This window comes from Delphinapterus leucas, chromosome 7 (assembly GCF_059928025.1).
Source record: "Delphinapterus leucas isolate spDelLeu-1000000601 "Yukka" chromosome 7, BTC_Dleu_Yukka2, whole genome shotgun sequence".
NCBI lineage: Eukaryota > Metazoa > Chordata > Mammalia > Artiodactyla > Monodontidae > Delphinapterus > Delphinapterus leucas.
Window position 1 is genome coordinate 52788053 of NC_143135.1, and position 13659 is coordinate 52801711.

The 13659-nt window shown below is 55.1% G+C and overlaps 1 protein-coding gene across 2 annotated transcripts; it reads left to right on the forward strand.

Moving 5' to 3' along the window:
• Nucleotides 1–1607: 1607 nt before the first annotated feature.
• Nucleotides 1608–13597, forward strand: SERPINH1 (serpin family H member 1). Of its 2 annotated transcripts, XM_089915321.1 has the most exons (6): nucleotides 1608–1744; nucleotides 3255–3298; nucleotides 5846–6501; nucleotides 7693–7791; nucleotides 7906–8138; nucleotides 10926–13597. In XM_089915321.1, the coding sequence occupies exons 3-6, from the start codon at nucleotides 5880–5882 to the stop codon at nucleotides 11226–11228; spliced, it is 1257 nt and encodes a 418-aa protein (XP_089771447.1). In that variant the 5' UTR covers nucleotides 1608–1744; nucleotides 3255–3298; nucleotides 5846–5879; the 3' UTR covers nucleotides 11229–13597. The 2 variants fall into 2 exon arrangements, with proteins under 2 accessions (XP_089771447.1, XP_022449557.1); XM_022593849.2 differs by lacking the exon at nucleotides 3255–3298 and having other exon boundaries at nucleotides 1609–1744; nucleotides 10926–13595.
• The last annotated feature ends 62 nt before the right edge of the window (nucleotides 13598–13659 follow it).

Consider the following 13659-nt stretch of genomic DNA (forward strand, 5'->3'; position numbering starts at 1 on the left):
TGAGATGCCTTGCAGCCCAGAGTCCTCAATACTTTTATTCTAAGATCCTTTGACTCTGAGAGTTAACATTCTAAGATTCCTTGTATGAATTCAAAGATTTCATGGGGATATCATATTCTGTGATGACTACCTTAAGGTTCAAGTGATCCCTGATTCTTTGACCCTGATTTGAAGAGTCTGAAGCTCTTGGGATCTAAGGTTTCCCACAATCCTTGTAATCAGACTTTGAACCTAAGCCAGACTGAGAAGTTAGTCACTACCACCACTGGGGTAGCCAGAAAGTGCCCTCCCCTCACCTCTGCTGCCAGGGACCTGGATGATTCATCTTTTGGGTGCTGGGCTTCATTTGCTCCCCAAGATCCAGAGATGCACCTGGAAGCAAGAAGATATTCAGCACAGTGTGTTGATTGGATGAATGAGTGCATGAGTGAAGGGTCTGTCCCTTCCTCTCCATACTGGGGTCCATGGGTTATCTATGATTTCCCTATTAAAGATTTGGGGGAGGGAGGGGGATGTCCTAAATCATCTTCTGCCCTCTCAAGTTCCCTACTAAGATGTGCATACCCCCCTCAGAATGTTCATCCTAAGGGCAGGGACTTTGTCCTGTTCTTGGCTGTGTCTTCTGCACCTGGAACGGAAATGAATACCCCAGCTTAGCTCAGAGCTCAAGAGGCTATCAACTGGGGGAGGGTGGGGCGAGAGGAGTTGGTAGTGAGACCTGTGGGAGAGGACCCAGACAGGGAGGGGCAGGGACGACCAAGGACAGAGAGACAGAGACAGACAGAGACAGACAAGGAAAGGAAGCAAGGAATGACATTTCACAAAGGAACTGAGGCCCAGAAAGGAAAGTAACTTCTTTAGGGGCACACAGCATGTTACTTAGTGGACAGCCAGGGTTTTCTTCCTGTGCACCCCTCCAGGCCCAAGCAGACCATGTGGTGTTTCCCAGGTGTCTCCAATACTTTCCTAGGTGAGGGTCAGGTACTGGGACTGGCCCGACCACTCTTCCTGTTGGGTTGGCCACTGAGGTTGAGCTCCAAGGTGTTCAGGATAAACTGCACATGGAGAAGGGTGCTGCCTCCCAACCTCTGACCACCTCCCCTGAGAGGAAGGAGAGGGGCCCTGACTGAGGAGGGGGTGTGTAGGGGAACCCAATTAAGTTTCAGCTCAAAAATGAAGGAATGGATCCACTTGGAGGCAGAGCTGCTGCAGGGAAAGGGGTGCTGGAAGGAATGTGCAATCAGGGGTAGCTGGCTTGTGCAAAGAGCCTTGGGGTGTTAGGGGGCTCCTCTCCGGGGAGTTGGACCCTGGAGACCCATGTCCCCTCCAGCTAAGTGTTCCGAGCTCCCACTAGGGTGCAGAGTCTCAGCTGAATCAAAGGATGCCTGCTCGCTCTGCAGTCGTGCGGGCCCCGGGCGCCCAGCCTCAAGGCAGGGGCTCCCCGGGTGCCGCGACCCCGTCCGATGAGGGGGGCAGTAGGACCCAGGGGCCGGGTGACTGCCCGCAGAGGGAGAGGCGGGAGCCGGGGCGGTTTGGGGGAGGTCTTTGGCTTTTTTTGGCGGAGCCGGGGCGCCCTCCGGAAGCTTTTCTAACTTTCCAGAAGTTTCTCGGGACGGGAGGGAGGTGGGGTGGGGGAACGCCATATATAGATCTGGAGAGCGGGGGCGCGGCGGAGAGTGGAATCCGTTCGCGGCTCGAGTGCGGCACTGTGACTGCGGTCCCGGCGCCAGCACAGCCCGGCCAGGTGAGGGGCGGGGGCGGGGGCGGCCCGGGTGGGGCGGGAGCGGCCGGGGAGAGCGGCGGGAGCTTTGGGGGTGCTCAAGAAAACGAGAGGGGAGAGCGGCCCGCGGGAGGGTTTAGGGGCCACTCCAGAGCCCGCAAACTGGAGTCCCTGGCACTCTGGGGACAGCTGGAGGGTTCGGCATGGAGAACCCGGGGCTGGGGGGTGATGGCGGAGCGAACCCGAGGGCCAGAGCTGAGATCAGAGCCGGGATGGGGAGTCGGGGCACTCAGAGGGCCCGGAAAAAGTGCAGGGTTCCGCACAAGTGTGGGGCAGGGGTGCTGGTGGCAGAGAGGAAACAGTGGGGCTGGGAGCCGGGATGCTGAGGCTCGTCCCTCTGCAGGATCAAGGAGGGAGAAGATGGGGTCTGGAATGCCTTCCAGCAGGGACAGGGAGGCCAGGCTGGCTTTGCATGTCGGGGTGCCTCCAGTTGTGGGGTTGAGGCCCAAGGGCCAGTGGACCACCCTCCTCACAGGCTTGCTGGGGGAGCATCTGAGCCTCCTGAGGTAGGGTGGTAGGAAAAGGAGGTGAAATAGCCTTGACTTTTACTTGGCTCTTGGGGTCCCCATGGTTTGGGAGGAGTCCCCCACCGCGGCTCCATTTCTGATCAGCAGCCTGCACGTGTAGGTTATGGCAGCCAGCACCAGTCTCCCCCACTTCCCTCCAAAAAGGGGTGAGGAGGTGACCAGGTCTGCAACCTCCCACAGAAGGGACAACGGGGCGCTCCCTAGAAGGCTTTGAGTCACCCACTCTAATTCTGTCCACCGCCACCTGGTTCCTGGAGTAACTGCAGGGTTAAGGCTACTTAAGAGGCCGGGGTTCCCTGCCCCCAGCTTAGGGACATTCCTGAGACGGCTGGAGTGGTGGAAGAAGAATGAAACCGCTTCCAGCATGACCAGAAAGGCCTGGCCCCTCCTCTTCCCGGGCTTCCGGCTGGTCCCGCTGGTCTGCAGGGCCCGGATGGAGGCCGGATGGAGGCGGAAGGAAAATCAGGGGGCTTTGGTTCCCTGGAAGTCTCTGGCTGGGACCACACCCTCCTGTCCTCAGGCAGTTCATCTGCCCATCCCCCCTTCCTGAGGCCTCCGCGTCCCCTCCTTTTGTCTCTGGTCACCGGGATTCCCAGCAGAAATGTTTTTTCACGGGCTGTGTAACAGGACACCATATCCAGCTCTCCAGAGGGGCTCTGTGGGTGCTTCTGGGAGGAAGGAGCCCTGTGCTAGGAAGCCTGACCCCCACTGATCCTTGGTGGACTGGAGGTGGCTCCCTGCCCACTCTCTTTCCTCAGTTTCTCCCACTGTTTGGTGAAGTGAATGACCTCCAAGGTCATTGTAGATCTGGGACTGGTTACGTCTTCCTTCTGCCAGGGGCAGTGCAGACAGGGTTCCATATGGGGGCTGGGCCTACCAGGCCCCCTCCTCACCACCACGCCAGCTCTGCCCTATCCCATCCTCCTCACTCTTCTGTTTTCTTTCAGAATGAAAAAGGCAGGCACTGACCTCCCCCTGAGGCAGTTTCAAGGTACTTTAGCCCTCCTCAAGTGTTTGAGAGCCCTTCTGGTGGTCCCCCCCCCCCCAGCACCTGCTTCCCTTCCCTCTACTTGAGGGAACCCAGTCTCAACTTGGCCTGGCTAGCTGTGGGCACAGCCCTCGGTTCTGGGCTCGTGTATTTTTCTTTATGGGAGTATAAATCTTCTAACCTTAGCCTAAGGGCTAGGATTTCTCTGTAGCAACAGGGGCTGGGCTGTGGGAGGCTGGCTTGCGGGAGGCTGGCTTGCTTGCAGTGACTTGCCTTCCTCCGTTCCTACTTATGGGTTAACAGGGCAGCCCTTCTCCATAGCTGCACATCTCCCTGCAGAGAGTGACGTTGCGGGCTGGAAGCTAGGGCCAGGGAGGCTCCGTGGCACCCCCTGGGACCTGAACCCAGGCCTCCCGCTTCCCGGGTTGGAAGCCCCCCTCTGCAGGCGGGTGCAGATAATTCAGTTTCCAGCCTGCCACGTCACCGGGCGCAGGAGCGCAGCTGTGTGGCTGCCTGAGGAATCCCAAACTAGTCATTTGGAGCTTTTTTAAAAAGCCCCTCCCAGCCCTTTAAGGTTCTGGTTGGCTGGGGGTGGGGCTGTCAAGACAGTGCCTGCCACGTGGCAAGGCTGTGAACTAGACTCCGAGACTGTCTCTCAAGGGGATGCTGGTGGCCTCTGCAGAGGTCCCAGCTCTGGCGTCAGCGGTCTGGACTAAAGGCGGCCTTTGAATAGGATGACCATATATATATGCCTGTTGTCCTGGCCTAATAATTAGTAGTGTCCCATTTTACTCTCTTAAGTGTCTTTTTTTGTACAATAATTATATGGCTGCTCTGCCTTTGAGGCTCCAGGCCTGGTGGGGAAGTAGCTAGGGCTGGGAGGAAGGTGGCCTGGGCCCTGAGATATTCCCTTCCCAATCCGTTCTTTAGGGTGAAATTCTGTCTTACCTCTGCAATCCATACTCTAGGCTACAGATCTCTTTGATACCTCCCCCCAGGCAGCTGTGGGGCTCAGTGGCCTTCCCTCCTCCCCCCACCTCTCCCCATGTACCTTTTGCTTCTCCTCTGCACCGCACCTCCAAGGAGGTGGCAGCCCAGGGAGGGGGGCCTTGGCTTGGTTCACAGGATGGCTGCAGCAGTAGAGTCTTCGCAGAAAGCCAGTGCTCCCCAGGCAGGCTCAAGGCCTGAGGGTCGTCCACCAGGATTCTGAGTTTTCCATCTTCTTGAGGACCATGAGATGGGATCTGCCAGAGCCGTGGGATCACCGCGGTTCCTTCCAAACCTTCCCTTTGCCATGTCACCTCCTCTTCCCTTGTGCTGCCTGGAGAAGCGGAAATGACCTCAAATTGGAGGAGTGTGGAAATAAGTCCATGTGGAGAGACTGTCCTGATGGGAGGCCCCAGAGAGGGGAGAGGGGCTTGTCCTAGGGGCCACTGCTACTGCTGTGGTTTGAGGAGGGGACCTGAGGGCAATCTTGAAGCCACAGAGTAGATGGGCATGTGTGGTGATGACTGTCAGATGGGAGGGAAGAATGGAATCTGAGGTGGCCCAGCTTCCTGGGAGAATGAACACACATCTGGCCACCAGCCTCTGGTGAAGGGGTGTCGATGTTATTGTTCCTTTGAGCTGTGACTTACCCTCTCCCTTAGTATCCTTCCTCTCAGGAAACCTCCCCCCCCGGCCCCCCCCAGCTTTTGTCCTGGGGATTTCACATCCGCTCCAGGGGCTGTGGGCAGACGGGCAGGCAAGTCCCTGCCGAGACAGAAGCCTGGGCATGGAGACCTAGACCCATATAACTTGGAAAATGGAGCCTGAGGCTCAGAGAGGGGAGCACACACACATGCACACATGCGAACTCAAGGTCACCCTTGGGGCAGCAGAGTAGAGCATCTGGACTCTCTCATTTAATGAGTGAACCAACTGGTGACTCATTAACATCCCAGGGCAGAAGGAAAGGCATTCGGGGAGGTGCAGGCCTACACCTCCACCCCACATGACATCCTTTGTCCAGGCCCCTGAGTTTCATGCAGACGCTGAGCCCATCTACCACTTTTTTTTTTCCCCACTGGAAAAGGGGCCCCAGGGTTGTATGAGATCAGAGTTAATAACTAAAGACCCCAGGTTTGGGCAAGTGGCCCTGGTTTTTGTTCATTAAGGAACAGCTGAGGCCTCTTGTGTGCCAGGCACTGGGGATATAGAGGGAAGCCAGACTGGCTAGGTTTCCTACCCTCCTGGAGGTCACAGACTAATTAGGGATGGAAACAGTACATAACAAACATAAGTCTAAATGTTAAAGTTCAGTGCAAGAAATCAATAGAGCTGAGGTGGGGACTTGCCTGCTTTGGCTAGGGAGTCAAAGAAGGCCTCTGAGAGAGTGGGCAGACGAGACCCCCAATCTGGGCAACCCGGAGTTAGGTCCGGGCTCCCTAGAGCTCTGGGCCGTCTTGCTCCCATCTCCAGGGGACTTGGTGACAGCCAGAAGGCTAGGGATGGTTGTTGGCGAGGAACGACTAGGGCTTCAGGGCCGCCCTCTCTCTGCCACCCTCACAGGTCCTCCGTGGTGCTCACGACCCGCCTCCCAGCCATGCGTGCCCTTCTGCTCATCAGCACCTTCTGCCTACTGGCCAGGGCCCTGGCCGCCGAGGTGAAGAAACCCGCGGCCGCAGCAGCTCCCGGCCCGGCTGAGAAGCTGAGCCCCAAGGCGGCCACGTTTGCTGAGCGCAGCGCCGGCCTGGCCTTCAGCCTGTACCAGGCCATGGCCAAGGACCAGGCGGTGGAGAACATCCTGCTGTCGCCTGTGGTGGTGGCCTCGTCCCTGGGGCTAGTGTCGCTGGGCGGCAAGGCGGCCACGGCGTCGCAGGCCAAGGCGGTGCTGAGCGCCGAGCAGCTGCGCGACGAGGAGGTGCACGCGGGCCTGGGCGAGCTGCTGCGCTCGCTCAGCAACAGCACGGCGCGCAACGTGACGTGGAAGCTGGGCAGCCGCCTGTATGGGCCCAGCTCGGTGAGCTTCGCAGAGGACTTCGTGCGCAGCAGCAAGCAGCACTACAATTGCGAGCACTCCAAGATCAACTTCCGCGACAAGCGCAGCGCCCTGCAGTCCATCAACGAGTGGGCGGCGCAGACCACCGACGGCAAGCTGCCCGAGGTCACCAAGGACGTGGAGCGCACCGATGGCGCGCTGCTGGTCAATGCTATGTTCTTCAAGCGTGAGTCCGGAGGGGCGGGGCAGGGCGCGGTGGGGCGGGGCCTCCTCTCCCCGGAGCCCCGCCCCTGGCAAATCAGGTCAGTGTTCCCGTGCTGAGCACCACAGCTGGGGCTCCTTCAGTCCTCATTAACAACCTGTGGACCCAGAGGGAGGCACTGTTACTGAACTCTTGTTACATACGAGATGCTAGATTCAGAGAGGTGTAGTGTTGTGTCTAAAGGAACGGGACAGAGATGCAAGCCCCACCGAAGGACTCCATAAGATGTGCTCCTGCCGTGTTTCATCACATCAGAGTGTTGTTGCTCGTCTTGGAATCAAATTTAGTAATCAATTCTATCTCAGTAATGAGCTGGAGAAAGGCTCCACATCTGTGATCATTACTAACCCTCAAAGCAACTTTGGGGGCAGGTGGTGTTACCTACATTTCACAGGTAAGGAAACTGAGGCTCAGCTAGGAGGAGAGAGCCCGGACTCAGGTCCAGGTGCATCTTGAATTGAAGATTCGATTTGGGCTTAATGTGTATTTTTGAGTACCTGTATGGATAGCACTGTTCCTCTCATGGCATGCTGTGAGGATGAGGTGACCCCTCTTTTACAAATGAAGGGACCAAGATAGGGGTGAAAGGTCTTGCAGCCAGTTGGTGACTGAGACTGAATTTGAATACACGTCTGTATGTGACATAGGGCAGGGCTCATGCCACTGTCACGTATTCGTGGTTTTTTGGGTCATTTTTGGGGGCACAGAGACAGGGCTTGCAGACAAGAATTAAGGGTGGTCTTGGGGCATCCCCTGCCCGGGGCACAGACCTCAGTTAGCAGGTGGGGTGGGCAATCTAGCTCAGTGCATGTTGCGCAAATGCCTGACGGCTGTCAGGGCGGAGGTGGACATGGTGGTAGCTAAGCTGAGGGTCCTCCTTCTGAAGGCACCCCCTGTCATGTGGAAACAGGTAGGCCCTAAATGTAGAGAGCCATATCTTCAGGCAGCATGTCCTGGGGCCAAGACCCACACCCCCAAAGCAGGGAACATGTACTCTGTGGGCTGGGTGCTCTGGGGGAGGCGGGCCACAGGTAAGCCCAGAAGACCTTAACAAAGGCCTTGAGCAGGGAAAAATCCAGGGTATGCAGTTGAGGGGAGTGTCTTGACAAGATGGGGACATCTATTTCTGACCTTGTGTTCTACTTCCCACTACAGCACACTGGGATGAGAGATTCCACCACAAGATGGTGGACAACCGAGGCTTCATGGTGACCCGTTCCTATACCGTGGGTGTCACCATGATGCACCGGACAGGTAGGTGCCTTGCAGGGCGGGGTTGGGGGGGCAAAGTGGGGGCTTGAGGGTGCTTGGGGCCTGGCCCACCCCCGCACCACAGTGTTCCCAGTGCCGTTTCTGCTCTTCTCCCAGGTCTCTACAACTACTATGATGACGAGAAGGAGAAGCTGCAAATTGTGGAGATGGCCCTGGCGCACAAGCTCTCCAGCCTCCTCATCATCATGCCCCACCACGTGGAGCCCCTTGAGCGCCTTGAGAAGCTGCTGACCAAGGAGCAGCTGAAGATCTGGATGGGGAAGGTTCAGAAGAAGGCTGTTGCCATCTCCCTGCCCAAGGGTGTGGTAGAGGTGACCCACGACCTGCAGGTGAGGGATGGCCCAACTCAAGGGCCTGCAGGGCTTGGAGGGGGGCATGGCGCATGGGGCAACCATTCACCAGCTCAGCAGGTCTGTCCTGAACCCCTCTGGCTGTCCAGGCAGTACTGGGCTGTGCTGGGGGAGGAGGCATGGTCCCTGCCCTTGGGAAGATGGTGATAACATCAATAGCTAAATATTGGGTTGGCCAAAAAGTTTGTTCAGGTTTTTCTGTAACATCGTACGGAAAACCCAAACGAACTTTTTGGCCAACCCAATAAAATTGAGCACGTGCTGTATGCTAGGCACTCTTCCTAAGCACTTTGTGTGTATTAAACTCTTAATTCTCAAAACAACTTTATCAGGTAGGACTATCAACCTTATCTTACAGATGAGGAAAGTGAGGCTCAGGAAAGTTAAATAACGTATCCAAATTCACACAGTCAATAACTCAGACGTTTTTGCAGGCATGCCTCATTTTATTGTGCTTCGCTTTACTGCGTTTTTTTACAAACTGAAAATGTATGGCAATCCTGCGTCAAACAAGTCTATTGGCTCCACTTTTCCAACAGCATTTGCTCGCTTCGTGTCTCTTTGTCACGTTTCAGTAATTCTCGCAATATTTCAAACCCTCCACCAGCAAAAAGATTCACTCCCTGAAGGCTCAGATGATGGTTAGCAGTTTTTAGCAATAAAGTATTTTTAATTAAGGTATATGTACATTGATTTTTTAAGACATAATACTATTGCAGAGTTAATAGACTACAGTATAGTGTAAACATAACTTTTATATGCACCGGGAAACCAAAAAATTCGTGTGACTCACTTTATTGCAATATTCACTTTATTGTGGTGGTCTGGAACCGAACCCGCAATATCTCTGGGGTATGCGTGTATAGACTGTTCAAGCTGGAGGATTGTCCCCCGTGCAGTAATAAGACTAATCATGGCTTTCAGCTCTGAGTCACTTGGCTGGAAACTTAACCAAACCCGCTCAACGTCATTTCTCCCTCATGACCACTCCGGGCGGTGGGCAGCGGCTCAGAGAGAAGCAGTGACTCGCTAAGGTCACCCTGGCTAGTAAGCAGTGGAGCTGCAGTTAGTTCTCAAGGCGAAAACTCAGGGTGGCCTTTTTGTCAATCAGGAGAGAAAGATTTTTTCCTGTACTCAAAAGGGAAAACTTTCATCTCATTCCTTCCTTGGATTCCAGAAATGATTCCTTGACAGGTCTCTCACCTGCAGAATTGTTTCAGACTTGTTGCTGAGAGAGCGTGGAGAGAGAAAACTTGAGATGAGATGGGGCTTAGGCTCCAAACTGGAGACTAGTGGAGCTTGTGTGGTCTGTACTGTAGACAGCACTGAGAGTTTCCAGAGGAGCCACCTGTCTCCTTCTTGCGCTTGTCCCGACTCTACCCCAGCCCTTTCTCCTGCAGTTGCTGTCATCTGACTCCCCTTCTTTCTCCCATGTTTTCCTGGCACCTGGTTGGACATACTACCCACTATCCTGCAGTAGATTGAGTTGGGAAATTCCAAGAGGGTGATTTGTGCAAAGTCAAGGGGACTGGAATAGCTGGGCCTAGAATGCCTGTCTCAGGACACCCTGACTCTCAGATCCCTAGGTCTCGTGCCCGTTTGGCCATGCTGGGGAAGTGCACTGTCCCGCAGAAGCCTGGGCCCTGAAGGCTGCTCTTCACTCAGCCGACAGTCCTTTACTGCCACCTCTTCTGCACTGAGAGCCAGGGAGAGCCCTGAATATGGGCCCTGCCTTGAGGGAGCTCTGAGCCAGGTGGGAGAGACAGACAGGACCACACACTGATAGCCAGAGGGAGGCCAGGGGTGCTGAGGCCCAGAGAGGCGCGGCTCCAGTCTTGTGGGATAGGGAAGCCTTCCCGGAAGACGTGGAGTCTAAAGGGCCCTACAGAGACAGGGTAGCCACTGAGATGCCATCGAGGATGCAGTTTCAGGGAGGCTGTTGAGTGGAGAGCGGAGTGGGACATACTGAGGGTTAAGGCTGCAATGCAAGCACAGTTCACAGGAAAGAGCTTGTCCTTGGCTTCCAGGGGTTGTGCGGAGCCTTAGAAGAGGGTGTGTGTGTGTGTGCGTTTTAACTTTTTACTATGGAAATGTATAAAAATATATTAAAAATAGAGACATTAGTATCAGGAACCCTCATGTATCCATCAACCATCGTCAACTCATGACCAATAAGGATTCATTTATACACACCCATTCCTCGCCCATCAGATTATTTTGAAGCAAATCACAGACATCATATCACTCTGGAAAGGTTTTAAGCCCCAGAGTGATGTGGTCATAGCTGTCCTTAGGAGTCTTTCTCAAACTTGAGTGTGTCAAGAACTACCTGGAGAGTTGGTTCAAAAAAGTTCCCAGGCCACCCCCAGAGATTGTGATTCCGTGGCTCTGGGCTGGAGCCAGGGAATGTGCGCTTCGTGTAAGTCCCTGGGGCACGCTGATGCTGGCGATCCACCACCCACAGTTCGAGAAGCACAGGTCAAGATGGCTCGGCGGGGCCAGGCATAAATTCTGCCTTTTCCCCCTGAGCCTTAGTTTCCTCATCTGTGAAGTGGTGATTGGAAGCTGTTGCAGGGTTTTCATGAGAATTAGGAAAGCAGTGCTTGGCAGTGCCCACACCATGTCTGGCACACAGAAGGTGGCAGGGAGTGGTAATCTCTGCTCTGAGGGAAGAGACGGGAGGAGACAGCAGGCGGTGTGGGTGGAGGGTGAGGGTCTAGGAGCCTTACCCACCGTGGCCTCACCGGCACTCACCTGGTCCTGCAGAAACACCTGGCTGGGCTGGGTCTGACTGAGGCCATCGACAAGGACAAGGCAGACCTGTCTCGCATGTCCGGCAAGAAGGACCTGTACCTGGCCAGTGTGTTCCACGCCACCGCCTTCGAGTGGGACACAGACGGCAACCCCTTCGACCAGGACATCTATGGGCGTGAGGAGCTGCGCAGCCCCAAGCTCTTCTATGCCGACCACCCCTTCATCTTCCTGGTTCGAGACACCCAGAGCGGCTCCCTGCTGTTCATCGGGCGCCTGGTCCGGCCCAAGGGTGACAAGATGCGAGACGAGTTGTAGGGCCCCAGGGTGGGTGTGGGATGGCACGGGGCAGCGGGAGGCTCCTGAGACACATGGGTGCTATGGGGGTGGGGAGCTGAGGTACTGACCTTGGATGGTCCACGGGGTGGGGGTGGGAAAACAGGGGGGGGGCTGGCTGTGTCTGAGCAGACCTTCCCAGCCAGGATTCACTCTGCCTGGACACAGGCCCCCAGATGTCAGGATGCTGAGCCCAGAGACCCCACATCCTGTGGGAGCTGGGCAGTAGTCATGGAGCCCTGCTCCCAGCCCTGGGATCCAGGCTGCCTCTGTCAGTGTTCATATTTATAGCTGTGTGCTTTCTCATCTGTGAGACAGAATCGAGCTGGGGGTTCAGCCAAGCCCTCATGGAATGGGGGCCCTCTTCCTGATACTACCACCACCTCAGCCCCTCCCCGGCTCCCTCCCAATCTTCTAACTTCCCTCAACTATAAAACTAGGTGCTGCAGCCCCTGGGACATGGACCCCCTCCCCCGCCATGGGTCCGACCCCAGTGAGCGGGTCGGGTATAGCTTATGGGGCGGCAGGGGGAGCTCTTGGGCAGACTCCAGTCAGGCATCATGGGGATGAACTTTTATTTTTTCCTTTTATAGATTTTCAAAGATGGGGAGGAAAGGGGGGAAATGAGCCTTTGTTGCTGTCAGACGAAGATCTTATTTGTACAATTGTTGTTTTTCAATAAAATTTTCCAGTGAAATTTTGTCAGAGCATGGAAGGAGATTGGATCAGAGATTCCCATCTCACCCTTCCCCGGGGATAAGGGCTCCTTCTGTTAAGCCACGTTTGCTAATAGCCTTTGTCAGGCCCTGAAATCCTGGCAGATGAATGCAGGTGATACCGGGTGGCAGGCCCACTATGTGCTGAATTGGAAATTGTTTTGGCTCGGGCTACCCTGGAGAGATGGTGGCTGCAGGGCCGGAGTGACAGCGCTGGACCTGGAGCCCAGACTCTGCTGTCCTGCTGTGCAGGGCCCCAGGGTCCCAGTCTTCAGCCCCCCAGGCTTTCACTTAAAGCTGACCTCATCCACATCCAGGGCCAGAGGGCACAAGCTCAGGCTGCCCAGCTGGGCAGGACTTTGTGAAGAAGGAGCTTGTGGTAACCTTGCTCCGTGTTTGGGTTTGCAGCAGGAGATGAGGGACCTGATACAGTCCTCACATTGGTTACCTTTCATGGTCCTTGGGGCTCCTGACATCACAGCTCAGGGAGGGAGAGGGCAAGTGGGATGCACGGGACAGAAGACCAGTGGCCAGGGAGGCAGAGGAACAGAGGAAACTGGATTCATGTCCCATCTCTGCTGTTTGCTGGCTGTGTGACTTTGGGAAGGTCACTACCTCTCTCTGGACACCTCTCCAGCTTCTGTTTGCCAAGAACTCTGCCCTGGGGGTTGTTGGTCCGAGGAGGGAATCCCTGCCTGGCTGGGCAACCTAGTTGGAGTCCTCCAAGATGTGAATGGGGCTGCAGAAGGGCCAGCTGATTCACTCCCATTATTACCATAATGCAACACAACTGTTTAGAACTCCAGGTCTGTTCTGTGCTGTGAACCCAATAAATTAGATCTCTGCCCTAAGGAGGCTTCATCTAGAAGTGGAGACATAGGGACAGTGACAGGTATGCTCGGTACACTGTTCCAGTCCCCTGGATCATTCTGTTCCCAGACATGCCACACTTACTCTCCTGCCTCAGGGCCTTTGCACTAGCTGTTCTTTGTGGCAAGTGGTTCTTCTAGATCTTTGCAAGACTGCTTTTTTGTCGTCCAGAACTCAGCCTAAATGTCATCTACTCCACAAGGGCCTTCCCTAACCACCCAGTATAAGCAGCTCCTCCACAACATCAGTTTCTTTACTATGTTTTCTTGTTTTACTGACTCAGTGCTCCTAAATTATCCACCTATTGACACATTTGGTCTGTCCCCACTACTAGAATGGAAGCTCCACGAGAATAGGGATGATGACTTTTTAAAATAATTTTTATTTATTTATTTTTGGCTGCATGCGAGCTTTCTCTAGTTGCGATGAGCGGGGGCTACTCTTCGTTGCAGTGCCCGGGCTTCTCATTGCGGTGGCTTCTCTTGTTGCGGAGCATGGGCTCTAGGTGAGCGGGCTTCAGTAGTTGTGGCATGTGGGCTCAGTAGTTGTAGGTCACAGGCTCTAGAGTGCGAGCTCAGTAATTGTGGCACACGGGCTTAGTTGCCCCGCGGCATGTGGGATCTTCCCGGACCAGGGATCGAACCCATGTCCCCTGAACTGGCAGGCAGATTCTTAACTACTGCGCCCCATGTCTTGTTCATCACTGTATGTCCTGCACTCAAATTCAGTGTCATACACACATAAGGCACTCAAAACCTTTTATTAAGTGAAAGAGCTGTGTTAGAAGGGCACCAGGGCTTCGGGAATCCAGAAGGGTGCTATGGGTG